A 14,729-nucleotide genomic window follows, 5' to 3' on the forward strand; every position below is an offset into this window, starting at 1 on the left:
TTTGTGTGTCTTGCAGAATCCTTCAACCACAGCTTCATTTTTGAGTAGTATCACCTTTAGTTGGTATGACAGGTAGGAAATGCCTGGAGTGTGGCTTGTCTCTATCCTTCACCACTTAAATCTTCGTTTTAAAAGTACCTGCCGTGGCCTCCATTTCTCCACTACTTAGAGTCAGAGAATGTTGAAATATACAGATCAGTTTATTGCATTCCCTTCACGGGGCAGATGGGGAAACTGAGAGGAAGGAGGGAATTTCTTTTTTTTTTGGTAGCCTGGAGTGGGGGAATTCCACATACTCTAAAAAAAAGACAGAAGGAAAAGGAGGCAGGAGGACAGGAAAAGGGAAATTTGGGGGCAAGGAGTGTGGCACAGACTTGGGTAAGGGATGAATAGCTGTTCTGGGCTGCCAGGAGATCCAGAGCAGCCATCCTTTGCCTTTGTAGTTGCATGGGTCTCTTGGGCAGCCTGGTAACACCCACAAATCCCTTCTCAGATAATGTTTTAAACATGTACAATAAAAGATATGAAATTGTAAAGGGAAACGAATATACTGAAATGTAGTTACCTAAATAGTCTTTTAAAATCAAATCTGTGATATAGTAACACTTGTGCCTCTTTGTGAATGCATTAAATAACGAGACCCAGTGCTAGGTTCTAGTTTCACAGCAGTGACGAGTATACATGAGCCATGAACACATCTGTGGTGTCTCCTGGTAACAAAGGCACAAGCACTCTGTTTCACAACTGTAGTTGGTTGACTACATTCGTATTAGAACTAGGAAAGGCTGTGTTTCAGTTGGAAGTGAATAGGAATAAAGACAATCTGTTTTCCATCCATGTTCTTGAATCCTATGTTGAGAAGCCCTGATCTAGAGATACAGTATAGAGGCAGCCTCTGGGTCTGTTCATTTCCTTAAGGGCCTCTTGGAGGCCCCTCAAAGGATGCCAGGGTGGCAGAGAGGCAGCCACTATTTGAGGAGGAAGGAGCAGGATGTGAGTAGGTGATGCTCTTTTGACTCTTCATCCAGTAGAATCCCTTCTCTTTCTTTTATTGCTTTCTCCCACCTTCAATCACCCCTACCTGCTCCCTTTTCTGCTCTCTCCACTCCTCTTTCAAGTTCCCAGGGCTAGGAGCTGGGGTAGCAGGGTAAGTGAGAAGCCCCATTCTTCTGTCCCTCCATCCTGGAACTGGATGAGTTCAGAGGCAGAGAGGTGACCACCTCTGGCCCCCCTCTGCAGGGCCTCAGCCTGTGGCTCATTCTTGTTCCAGCACTGTTCTGAAAGGCTTCAGGAAACCTCTGACGCTCAAAGATGTCTGGGATATTGAAGATGAGGCTAAAACAAATGCACTAGTCAGCAGGTTTGAGAAGTACATGGCAGAAGAGCTACAGAAGGCCAGGCGGGCGTTCCAGAAACGGCAGAAGAAGAAATCCAAGCGGAACACTGGAGCCAGTGTGAACGGCTTGGACAAGAACCAAAGTCAAAGCCAAGATGTCCTTGTCCTGGTAACTTTTCCATGAGTGTCTGTTCAAACGTCCTGCACATCACTGGTGTCCTGGTGATGGTGATTCTGTCCATATATATATATATATATATATATTTTGGTGATTGCAGCCATGAAATTTTTTTTTTAATTTTTATTTTTACTTTATTTTACTGTACAATACTGTATTGGTTTCGACATACATTGACCTGAATCCACCACGGGTGTACATGTGATCCCAACATGAATCCCCCTCCCACCTCCCTCCCCCGTCCTTACATTTTTACAGCACTTTACACTTTGCAGTGCATTTTAGATTAGTAGTATTCACAGTTCTATCATAGTACTGTAGTGATGGATGCTTGGGGGTGTAATGTAGTACTGTTCTCTCTCCTTTGGGGTATATATAAAATTTTTCTCAGTGTCTTTTTTAGTAGGAAAATAAAACAATACCTTAGCATTGCTAGAATTTGCATGTTGGTGGGATTTAGTGTTAGCTAATTTATTTTTTTATTCACTTGAAAATATTTATTGAGTAGCACTGTGCATTGGAGACCATTCTGGACACAGATATAGAGTCCTGAAGGAGTCCTCATCTTCAGAGAGCTAGAAAATAACTAATAAACCAATACATATGTTACCCTTTCAGAGCAGGAGGTGCTATTAAGAAAACATATTCATGTATTTGGGGTGAGGTGCTTCCTTAGAGTAACAGGAGAAGCTTCAGAGGAGGTGATATTTGGGCAGAGATCCAAGCGATGAGAAGAGCCCATCAGAAGGAAGCCTGTTCCCCTCACAGGGGGTGGGTTGTGAGGCTGAGAGGGGAACATGGTTGGTTTGTTTGGAGAGGAGAAAGAGAGTGCGGGAGCATGGAGAGAGAGGCTGAGTCTGCGGGGAGGTGAGTGCAGGAAAGTGGGCGGGTATAAAGTGGTATAGACCTTCATGGGCCATGGTGAAGAGTCTGGACTTTAAGTCTGATGGAAAGCCAGGAGAAAGTTTTGAGCAGAGGAGTAATGCAATCAGATTTACATTTTTAAAAGTCCACTTGGGCAGCTGCCAGGAGAATGAATGATTGGGGTGGAGGCAGGGGCAATGGAAGCTAAGACGTAGGCTGAGGCAGTTGTTCTGGCAAAGAGACAAATAAGATGGGACCTCAGTGACAGCCATTATAAAAGGATGCCACTGAGCCTGAGAATCTGGAATTGGGGGCCTTGCAGGACAGGAAAAGGAAGTGTAGCGGGTGAGCGGTGATGACACCCCACACCGTAGATTCCCAGGGTTGCTGAGACAAAGCACCACAAACTGCATGGCTTTAAACAACAGAAATGTATTGTCTCAGAGCTCAGGAGGCCAAGAGTCTGGAGTCAGATCATCAGGAGGACCACGCTCCCTTCAGACCCTGTATGGGAGAAAGCGCCTTTGTCTCTTCCACCTTCTGGGTTTGGCCAGCAGTCCTTGGTGTTCTACGGCTTTTGGATGTCTTACCCCACTCTCTGCCTCTGTCACCACGTGGCCTCTTCCCCTGCCCCGCCTCTGTCTCTCTTCTTACAAGGACACCAATCATATTAGAGTAGGACCCGTGATGCACTCTAATGACTTCATCCCAGCTTGGTTGTATCTGCAAGGCCCTATTTCCAAACAAGGGCACAGTCTAAGGCACTGGGGTTTAGGACCTCAACATTCCTTTTGAAGGGGTTTCTATTCAACCCATAACATTGCACAATAACCTCAAGCAAGAAGAGAACGAAAAGCCTTCTAAGCATCTGAAATATATATTAAGATAGATGTTAGCATGTCCATGCCCTTCCCTCCCACAATGCCCCACAGGCCCCCCTCAGAGTCTGGTCTATATTTTTCTATGCTATTTTCATCTGCTTTGTTGCCTGTTTTCCTAATCCAAAATAGATTCTAAGCCTCAGTTAAGAGGTGAGAGGGGAACAGTGAGAGCAGCCAAAAAGGTGGATGGAACCAGGCAGTGAAGAGAAGACTCAAGCCACAGGGCCACAAGCCCAGACTCAAGCCCTGATGGCCACAGGGATCAGGGGCTAACGCTGGGGAGCTGGTCAGTGGAGACAAAGTCTTACACCACGCACTTCTGCAAGCACTGCTTGTTTGGTTTTGTCCCCAGGAAGAAACTAAAAAGAAAAAAAAGAAGTCTGAGACCACAAAAGACTTTCCCAAGTCCTGGCTGGTGAAGGCGCTCTTCAAAACTTTCTACGTCATCCTCCTGAAATCATTCCTGCTGAAGGTGGTGTATGACCTCCTCACGTTTCTGAATCCTCAGTTGCTGAAGTGAGTCCCCAGACCCTGGGTTGTCTCTTTAGGGCCTCCTCTGCCACTCTGCTTTTTGCTCCCGTACATGCAGGCAGGAGCCTGTTATTAAGTTCCTAATTTTTAAAAAATGCTCATAATTTTCTTCCGCCTTTCAGCATTGTGTTCATGAAAAGCACAAGGCATTTTTCAAGGTCTAAAATAGTATGTCCTTTAGCCTTCCTCTTTCCCATGTCCTTTTCCTCATTGGAAGCCGAGTACTTCTTAGGGACATTTCTTAAACAGAATTGCTGTGAGCTGAGCTGTGTCCAAGAGGTGGGCCTCATACCTGAGGAGAGGCTTGTATGCAGGCTTTGTAACATCATTGCTCCCCAGTCAGGTATTAAGTGGGCGGTTCCAGTTAATCATGACATGACTTCAGTCTGCCAGGATCTATGGAATACACTATCCTCCAGGGGAAACCCTTCTAACTCACACTGGATACGTGTCCTAATTCCTTTCCAGGAATAAATCAACTTGCCACACATAGCTCCTTCTACCAGAGGGTAGGAAAAGAGAGGGTTAGAGAAAGCACAGCAGCAGCAGCTCCGTGGGGCACACAATATCCCGTCTCACAGCTGTGGGTCATCAACCCTTGGTCCCTGCTGCTCATCTCCAAACGCGAGAGTGCTGGATGGCTGTGGAGCTCAGTCTTCCAAGAGCATTGAACTGTAGTCACTTCAGTTACCTCCAGGGTAGGGCAGGGTAGCTGGCTGTGCACAGTGAGGGTAAGGAGCCCTCGGAGGCTTGATGTCAGCACTTGCTTACTTGGTTTTGCTCTGGCAGGTTGCTGATCGCCTTTGCAAATGACCATGGAATCTATCTGTGGACCGGATATCTCTATTCAATCCTCCTGTTTGTCGTGGCCCTCATCCAGTCTGTCTGCCTTCAGTATTACTTTCAGCTGTGCTTTCTGCTGGGCATGAAAGTGCGGACCACCGTCATGGCTTCTGTATATAAGAAGGTATGTGGGGTATGCCAAGGACCACCAAAGAAGATCCCCTTAGTAAACATGAGCCTTTGTTCCACGATTGAGGAAAACTTGATGGAAGTGATAACTGACCTCAACACTGAATTTTGGCTAAACATACAGCCTTCTTTAGACATTTCTTTGGAAATTAAAATGAAAAGTGTGTATACAGACATAGAATATGTGTGTGTGGCGGGGGGTGGGTGGTGGTGGTGGAGTGTACCCTACTGCAGGGAAAAGCTGGCAAACTCTTCTCTGCCCAGGATCTGCCTTTCAGCCTTGAAGGCTGGCATACCATCTGTCTCTTTCTTCTCTCCACAAGCTGACAACACCTTAGGATGGAATGTGAAGTCAGAAAAGAAGCTGACTAAAAGCAGACTCTTAAAATCACCAACATTTAAACCAAGTACTACGTGAAACTAGGCTCATGAGACCTGGTGTATCCATCTCAAATCACAGTTTTACCATAGACTATACTCTGTGGACCAGGGCTCCATCTCCCTGGACTGCCTTTTGCCTAGTGATTTCTTTTTCAGTCTTGAGTGGCAACCAACTCCTCCTCTGCCTGATTCCTTTTTTGGATTTGTAAATATCAACACCCTCACTCCAGTTATTAAATTCTGCAGACTTGGGAGCTTTTCCATTTCCTTAAGATGATTTTGCCCATCTTCCCTCTGACCTGTTGCTTTATTATTATTTTTTTTCCTATTTTTATACATGCCACATGACATGTGGGATCTTAGTTCCCTGACCAGGGGTCGAACCTATGCCCCTTCAGTGGGAGTGTGGTGTCTTAACCACTGGACTGCCAGGGAAGTCCCTGACATGTTCCTTTTAGTGTTTAATTTTCTCAGAGCAACTTTATTTCCCTCTGTCCTAGACACCAAGGTGAAGTCTCATTTTTTCCCTTCAGTTCAGTTCAGTCGCTCAGTCGTGTCCAACTCTTTGCGACCCCATGAATCGCAGCACACCAGGCCTCCTTGTCCATCACCAAACTCCCGGAGTTCACTCAGATTCACGTCCATCGAGTCAGTGATGGCATCCAGCTATCTCATCCTCAGTCGTCCCCTTCTCCTCCTGTCCCCAATCCCTCCCAGCATCAGAGTCTTTTCCAATGAGTCAACTCTTCACATGAGGTGGCCAAAGTACTGGAGTTTCAGCTTTAGCATCATTCCTTCCAAAGAAATCCCAGGGCTGATCTCCTTCAGAATGGACTGGTTGGATCTCCTTGCAGTCCAAGGGACTCTCAAGAGTCTTCTCCAACACCACAGTTCAAAAGCAGCAATTCTTTGGCACTCAGCCTTCTTCACAGTCCAACTCTCACATCCATACACGACCACTGGAAAAACCATAGCCTTGACTAGATGGACCTTAGTTGGCAAAGTAATGTCTCTGCTTTTCAATATGCTATCTAGATTGGTCATAACTTTTCTTCCAGGGAGTAAGCGTCTTTTAATTTCATGGCTGCAGTCACCATCTGCAGTGATTTTAGAGCCAAAAAAAAAAAAGTCTGACACTGTTTCTTTCCACTGTTTCCCCATCTATTTCCCATGAAGTGATGGGACCGTATGCCATGATCTTTGTTTTCTGAATGTTGAGCTTTAAGCCAACTTTTCACTCTCCTCTTTCACTTTCACCAAGAGGCTTTTTAGTTCTTCACTTTCTGCCATAAGGGTGGCGTCATCTGCATATCTAAGTTTATTGATATTTCTCCTGGCAATCTTGATTCCAGCTTGTGTTTCTTCCAGGAAGCAACAGTTAGAACTGGACATGGAACAACAGACTGGTTCCAAATAGGAAAAGGAGTACGTCAAGGCTGTATATTGTCACCCTGCTTATTTAACTTATATTTTTTCCCTTAAGAATTGAAAATAGCCAAGTATTGTTGTTCAGTTGCTAAGTCATGCGACTTCATGAACAGCAGCATACCAGGCGTCCCTGTCCTTCACCATCTCCCAGAGTTTGCTCAAACTCATGTCCATTGAGTTGATGATGGCATCCAACCATCTCATCCTCTGTTGTCCCCTTCGCCTCTGGCCCTCAATCTTCCCCAGCATCAGGGTCTTTTCCACTGAGTTGGTTCTTCACATCAGGTGACCAAAGTATTGGAGCTTCAATTTCAGCATCAGTCCTTCCAAAGAATATTCAGGGTTGATTTCCTTTAGGATTGACTGGTTTGATCTCCTTGCTGTTCAAGAGACTCTCACAAGTCTTCTCCAGCACCACAGTTTGCAACCATTAATTCTTTGGTGCTCAGCCTTGTTTATGGTCCAACTCTCATATCCATACATGACTACTGGAATAACCACAGCTTTGACTAGATGGACCTTTGTTGGCAAAGTAATGTCTCTGCTTTTTAATATGCTATCTAGGTTTCTCATAGCTTTTCTTCCAAGGAGCAAGTGTTTTTAATTTTGTGACTGCAGTCACTATCTGCAGTGATTTTGGGGCCCAAGAAAATGAAATCTATCACTGTTTCTACTTTTTCACCATCTATTTCCCATGAAGTGATGGGCCTAGATGCCATGATCTTTGTTTTTTGAATACTGAGTTTTAAGCCAGTTTTTTCAGTCCTTTTTCACCTTCACCAAGAGGTTCTTTAGTTCCTCTTCGCTTTCGGCCATTAGTGTAGTCATCTGCATATCTGAGGTTGCTGATATTTTTCCCAGTAATCTAGATTCCAGCTTGTGCTTCATCCAGCCCAGCATTTCACATGATGTATTCTGCATAGAAGTTAGATAAGCAGGGTGACAATATACAGCCTTGGCGTACTCCTTTCCCAATTTGGAACCAGTCCGTTGTCCCATGTCCAGTTCTAACTGTTGCTTCCTGACCTGCATACAGGTTTTGCAGGAGGCAGGTAAGGTGGTCTGGTATTCCCATCTCTTTAAGAATTTCCCAGAGTTTGTTGTGATCCACACAGTCAAGGCTTTTTAGTGTAGTCAATGAAGCAAAAGTAGATTTTTTTTAATTCCCTTGCTTTTTTGATAATCCAGTGGATGTTGGCAATTTGATCTCTGGTTCTTCTGCCTTTTCTAAATCCAGCTTGTACATCTGAAATTTCCCGGTTCACATATTGTTGATGCCTAGCTTGAAGATTTTGAGCATTGCTAGCATGCTTAACATTGCTAACATTGCTAACCTTGCTAGCGTGTGAGATGAGTGCAATTTGCTGTAGGTGGAACGTTCTTTGGCATTGCCCTTCTTTGGGATTTTGAAAACTGACCTTTTCCAATCTTGTGGCCACTGCTGAGTTTTCCAAATTTGCTGGCATGTTGAATGCAGCACTTTCACAGCATCATATTTTAGAATTTGAAATAGTTAAGCTGGAATTCCATCACCTCCACTACCTAGTACTTCTTAAGGTCCACTTGATTTCATATTCCAGGATGTCTGGCTCTAGGTGAATGACCACACCATCATGTTATCCAGTTCATTAAGACCTTTTTTGTACAGTTCTGTGTATTCTTGCCACCTCTTTTTAATCTCTTCTACTTCTATTAGGTCCTTCCCATTTCTGTCCTTTATTGTGCCCATCTTTGCATGAAATGTTCCCTTGGTATATCTAATTTTCTTAGAGACTTTTAGTCTTTCCCATTCTATTGCTTTCTTCTATTTCTTTACATTGTTCTCTTAAGAAGACTTTCTTATCTCTTCTTGCTATTCTCTAGAACACTACATTCAGTTGGGTATATCTTTCCCTTTCTCCTTTGCCTTTCGCTTTTCTTCTTTTCTCAGCTATTTGTAAGGCCTCCCCAGACAACCACTTTGCCTTCTTGCATTTCTTTCTTGGGGATGGTTTCAGTTCACCACCTCCCGTACAGTGGTACAAACTTCTGTCCACAGTACTTCAGGCACTCTACCAGATCCAGTTCCTTGAGTTCCCTTAATAATTGAAAATAATCAAGTAAGCTTCAGCTTAAAAAATAAATGAAAAGAAAGAAATGAAAATAGAGTAGTGGCTCTAAGCCTGAGGAGAAAATTCATCCAGAAGGAGACGATACTTTTGATAGCTCAGAACTTCAAACAGTTGCCTCCTCTTCCTTTTTTCATCCACCACTGAAGTGTTCCATCATGGTGATTTCTCCGTTAAAGTTCCTGGTTTTCTCCTCTGCTTTTGTCTCCTAAAACTCCAAGATGACTTTTGTCTTTCTTGAGTAGATGCTGACTGGACGAGAGACCCAGAGAGATGATCCAAATGTCTTTAGATCAGAAGTCTGGTCAAGTTCTTTGAACCCCTAGATAGCCCCACACTGGAATTTGTCTTCAACAAAATTTTTAATCCCTTTATTCCTTGTGGAGTAACTGTGTTTCTGTTGGTTTGCAGGATATGAGGTCACTACCCAGGCTGTCTCAAACATATCTACAAATGCACACTTTTACAATTGTGACAATCCATTCCTGCCTCTCTGATTCTTACTATATTCCAGGTTTTGCAGTTGTCACAATTCATACAAAATGTGTAAAATAGAGCCTTTAATGAGACCCCAATTCAAATAAATATTCTCCTAAGATGGAATTTTAAATTGACTAATTTTATGGTTAGATTATACTTCATTTATGAAATGTTATGAAACATATTTTACATCCATTACCATACATCCATAGCTCTGTGAAGTAACTGCATCATCCTTGTTTTAGAGAGAAGTAGGGCTTAGATCATTTTAATGGCTAGAATCGGATAGACAGGCCCTGACTCCTGACAAGGGCTATTGGGACTATATTGTTGACTTTTTCACTGTATTGAGATTTATTGAGAAAAGAAAAGTATTGCAATTACCTTGAAGGGTAGTTAGATAATACTTTTTTCTTTTACTTTTCAATACCAAAAGGGAGGCATAGCAGCGGACTGATTTCTCTAGAACCTTGGTGGCCTAACATTTTGGGAAATTTACTTCTTTTTACTGAACAACAAAGCATCCTGATATATTCTAAAGACTACATTGATGGATTAAGATGACAGTAGAGCTTTTAGGAGGAGACTGAAGGTGGTATCTAGGGCCACTCATAGCCCATACACTGCCTTGTGGGAATTAAGCTTTCCTTCCTTTGGAAAGATGTGGGCCACACCAAAGGGTTGCTTGGTGAGCATAGTACCAGCTGGTTTCATGCAGCTATCCCCTCAGCCCCCAGCCTCTTGTCTGGGAGCATTTGTACAAGACACTGCCATAAGTCATCGACTGTGGGTCTCCGTCTTCTCATCTCTCTGAAATGATGGTTCGTGATACAAGATTCAGGCATTTAGATAGTGCCCTCAAATTTCCTGACAGTAAACAAGTCATTTTGCTTCCAGTATGTGAGCACCACAGCTTTCCTCTCCATTCTGAGGTCTCTGTCCTTCTTGGGAATGGCTGCAACCTCCTCACAGTATGGCTCCAGATAACATTGCCCCATTAAAGTCTGCAAGGCCAGAGTCAGTACAGGCTTCCTCCCTTCCTTCCTTTGTTCCTCCCATCCTTCAGTATTTGATTTCCCCACTATGTGTAGGTAGTAAATTGGACAGAGGTAGCCGTTGTCCTCAGAGTTTTCTACTGGTGGAGAAATAGGAAGATACAATTAGAGTTCTGTGTGATGAATGTAATGGCAGAGATAAGCATTTGGGGAATACACAGAAGTAGCTAACCCAAACTTGGGAGTCAGGTAGAGTCATTTTCACCTAAACTGACACTAAGGGATAAATAGGAGTTTTCCGGGTAAGACAAGTGTGTGGGGGCGGGGGGGAGCGGGTGTTGGGGAAGGTAGAAATAGTGGGAAACATTGGTCAAGAATGTGAGAACACTGTAAGATTTAGCAGCCAGACCATCACAGCCCCTTGGAAGTTATGTCCATATGGAGCCCATCCTTCTATCTTTCACTGCCTTCCTGAATCCCCTCTCACTTCCCAGTCTCCTTGGCCTTGTCCTTGCCTCTCAATTCCAATCTTTATTTTCAGGCGCTGACTTTATCCAACCGGGCTAGGAAGCAGTACACCGTTGGAGAAACAGTGAACCTGATGTCTGTGGATGCCCAGAAGCTCATGGATGTGACCAACTTCATCCACCTGCTGTGGTCAAACGTCCTACAGATTGCCTTGGCCATCTACTTCCTGTGGGCGGAGTTGGGACCCTCTGTCTTAGCAGGTGTTGGGGTGATGGTGATCCTAATCCCAATTAATGGAGTACTCGCCACCAGGAATAGGGCTATTCAGGTAAAGAAACAGTCACTGGGGATATGTACATATTCTTCAAAGCCTAAAGTTTTCTTACTTTATTCTGACTGGTAATTGAAGTTTGGGCAAGGCAAGGCTCATAGGAGACTTGCCACTGTCCCACACGAACTTGGCTTTATCTTCCCTTCCCATCTTTTGACCACTTTAGGGTTCATATTTCCTGTCTTCATTCAAGTCCCTAATTGGAGAGAGAAGAGCTGCCCAGGGACCCTGCATATAACATTTACACACTGCTATGCTGGGCTGTTCTTAAAAAGTAATTATGACCCTGGTTCTCTCATAGCATTATAAACCAGCCACACAGAGCCGTCACAAGAGCAAACCAGACTTTGTGCCTAAATCCTGGCAATCGACCTTGTTCCCACCAGGTAGCAGAGTTCCCTGTGGACAGTCCTTATCTCTGCCAGAAATCATATTCTGGATGGGTGAACTCGATGGTATATGTGACTTAGTCATTCGTTTTGCATTCACTGAGTTACAAATATTGGCCAAAAATTCATTTGGGTTTTTCCTAATGCAGAAAAACCTGAGTGAACTTTTTGGCCAACTCAATATTTTTAAAAATGCTTACTGTACACCCTATTTCTGGGGGAACATGGCAGCAAATTAGACAAGGCTTTTGCTCTCATGAAACTTACATTCTGCTTGGGGTGGAGATTCAGGCCATAAATAAGTGAAAACAAGGAAAATGTCAGCAGTACTATGCAGGGAATTAAACAGGGTGATGTGATCCTAGGGAGTGGTTTTAGGTCACGGGGTCAGGAAAGGCCTCTGAGGAGGAGACATTGAGCTGAACTCTGGAACCTGAGGGTGAGGGAGGAAGACTTGGGTAAAACCTGGGAGGAGGGCACAGTCAGGGCAACACTGTTCAGGCTCAGAAGGGTGGTGAGTGTGGCAGGAGCAGGGAGAGCAAGGAGGGCGGGAGAGACACAGCCTGTCACTGGGCACCTCAAGTTCTCACCGAGCAACTGCCGCAAGTGCCACTGAGATTTAGCATCTGAAGCAAAGCTGGACCCGCTCACGTGGATGTTTGTTCTGTCTGTTATTCTTTCCTGGCAGGTTAAAAATATGAAGAATAAAGACAGCCGTTTAAAGATCATGAATGAGATTCTCAGTGGGATCAAGGTGAGAAGCTGAGCGTGGGTGGCTCTCTGGGCGCGTGACAGCCACAGTAGCCTCTTGGCCTTAACGACCTGCTTGAGATTGTGGACTCCTGCTTCTGAGCCTGGGGTGTCCCATGACTCCTGATCCATCCAGCCACAAGTCCCCTGTTTCTTCTGCTACTCCTCTCAGGCCTTCTTTTGATCATGATTTCTATTTATGTACGTTAAATAGTCTGTTTTGTTCTTATATTTTACTGTAAAGGTTGTCTGATGTGGGCAAAAGTAGACAGAATGCTTTAACGAACCCCCATGGACTCGCCAGCCAGCTCCAGCAATTATCAGCAGGACCTAACCTGTTTCATCTACATCCCCACTCCCCACTTCACACCTTGCTAGATTATTCAAAAGCAAGTCTCAGATATTTTGTCATTTCACTGGTAAACACTTTGTATGTGTTTCTAAAAGAATGACGTTAACGTAACCACAATACCAATAGCATACCTAAAAACAAATCCTTCTTTGATACCATTAAATTTCCCCAGTTGCCTCATACAAGCCTTTTTTAATTTTATTTTTTACTGTTGGTTAGTTTGAATAAGGATCTAAAAACTGTCCGTGTGTCACATTCAGTCAATAGTGCTTTTAATCTACAGTAGCCCCTTGCCTGCCCCCTTCCTGGTCATTTGATAGAAGAGTTTGTCTTGTTTCCCACGCTTGCTTGAAAATTGGTGGTTAAATATAGAAACTTGAGTAGATTTGGTTTATTTGGTTTTTGCTTTTGTTTGGGATGGGGTTGGAGGGCTAGGGGTTGGGTAGTGCTGTGTGCTTCCAAACTTAGTGATGGTCAGTGTTTTTGGGGTCCAGGCACTGTCAGCCTGATTCAGCCTTCATTGTTCTTTCACCAAGAGCAGTGATTTGTGGCCCTGGCAGCACATTTCAACCTCCTGGGAGATTTGTAAAACCCACTGAGGTTTGGGCCTTACTTCAAACCATCTAAACTGAACTCTGGGTGGGGGGTCGGAGGGGTGAGACCCACACATGTATATATTTTAAAAGCTCCCTAAGTGATTCCAATATGCAGCCAAACCCACTGAGGTTTGGGCCTTACTTCAAATCATCTAAATTGAACTCTTGGTGAGACCCAGGCATGTATATATTTTAAAAGCTCCCTAAGTGATTCCAATATGCAGCCAAGGTTGAAAACCACTGTCATAAAGGTTTTAGCAGCCGCTGTTGATCACTACCTTGTTCTGTTATTTCATTGCCAAAGGGTGATGTTTTAATTCCTTTGTTCCTTTGGCATTGCTCAGCGGGAATTCTATAATGAAGAATGACTTTTAATCAACTAGTTGGTTACTCTAAAGTAAAGGACAGGTGGGATAAATACACACTTCTGTCCTCTATTTACTAGCTTTCAAAATAATGCATTTCATCAAATTCTTTTTCAATCTAGACATTTTTTGAATTCATAGACTTTGTTTTTACTTTTTATTTTGTGTGAGGGCATAGCCAATTAACAATGTTGTGATAGTTTCAGGTGAAGGGACTCAGACATATATATACACGTATCTGTTCTCCTCCAAACCTCCCTCCCATCCAGGCTGCCACGTAACACTGAGCAGAGTTTGGCTGAATTAATGGACTTTAATATTACCCTAAACCTCTTGAAAATGAAGAGGCCCCTTTGAACATCTGATATTTCTGCAGACAGAGCTCTGATATGGCTTACTGCCAGTGTGGCAAAATGAGAAGATAGACCTGATTTTGAGTCTTAGCTCTTACCACTCACCAGATGGTGACTTTGGGCAAGTTACTTAGTCACTCTCAACCTGTCTCCTTATTGTTAAAATGGATACAATAATTCGGAAAGAGTAAGCAGCTACTTCTTCCTGGTTTGCCCAGAACTTTCCAGGTTTAGCACTGAAAGCCCCGAGTCCTGGGCAACCCCATTTTGTGCCAGGCAAATTTTGTCACACTTAGGATTAAGTAAGACAGAGTACATAAAATGCTGTGTACCTTGTAAGTTGTCAACAACTGCAAGCTGCCTTTCTGTTGTTGTTCAGTCACTAGGTCATGTCTGACTCTTTGTGACCCCATGAACTGCAACACACCAGGCTTCCTTGTCCTTCACTATCTCCTGGAGTTTGCTCAAATTCATGTCCACTGAGTCAGTTACCTTTCTGTAATCATCCTCTATAAGCTGAATTTGTACCTCCCCAGTTTGGGGGAGTGTTTCCTAAAACCTGTGTGATGGGGGTTGCACCTGATTTCCTACTGGGGCAACAGTGTAAGCTGTGCACTTCTCTATTATTAGATCCTGAAATATTTTGCCTGGGAGCCTTCATTCCAAAACCAAGTCCACAACCTTCGGAAGAAAGAGCTCAGGAACCTGCTGAGATTTGGGCAGTTGCAGTCTGCAATAATGTTCCTCTTATACTTGACTCCGGTGCTGGTGAGTGACAGGAGTCAGTTGACGGGGTCAGCTTCCTGGAGAGAAAGGTCTGTTTAGATAGATGAGAGGTGCTTAGCACCTCTAGGCCTGACCCTGAAATCCAAGGAACTCTGACCCACTCCTTAAGTCATCATGCTGTCCTTCCTACCTCACGGCCCCTAGATCTAGTTTCACCCTTAGAAACAGTTTGATTACCTGGCTGC

General features: G+C 44.0%; 1 protein-coding gene across 1 annotated transcript in view; it reads left to right on the forward strand.

The window, feature by feature from the left end:
* Positions 1–14,729, forward strand: part of ABCC2 (ATP binding cassette subfamily C member 2) — a 76,972-nt gene that overhangs the window by 21,651 nt on the left and 40,592 nt on the right. Inside the window, exons 6-12 of the mRNA XM_069567183.1 lie at positions 17–72; positions 1,271–1,505; positions 3,612–3,775; positions 4,580–4,757; positions 10,696–10,950; positions 12,031–12,096; positions 14,389–14,526. Of these exons, the coding sequence (XP_069423284.1) occupies positions 17–72; positions 1,271–1,505; positions 3,612–3,775; positions 4,580–4,757; positions 10,696–10,950; positions 12,031–12,096; positions 14,389–14,526 (1,092 nt within the window). The remainder of the gene's footprint in view (positions 1–16; positions 73–1,270; positions 1,506–3,611; positions 3,776–4,579; positions 4,758–10,695; positions 10,951–12,030; positions 12,097–14,388; positions 14,527–14,729) is intronic.

Source organism: Ovis canadensis, chromosome 22, assembly GCF_042477335.2.
Source record: "Ovis canadensis isolate MfBH-ARS-UI-01 breed Bighorn chromosome 22, ARS-UI_OviCan_v2, whole genome shotgun sequence".
Classification (NCBI taxonomy): Eukaryota; Metazoa; Chordata; class Mammalia; order Artiodactyla; family Bovidae; genus Ovis; species Ovis canadensis.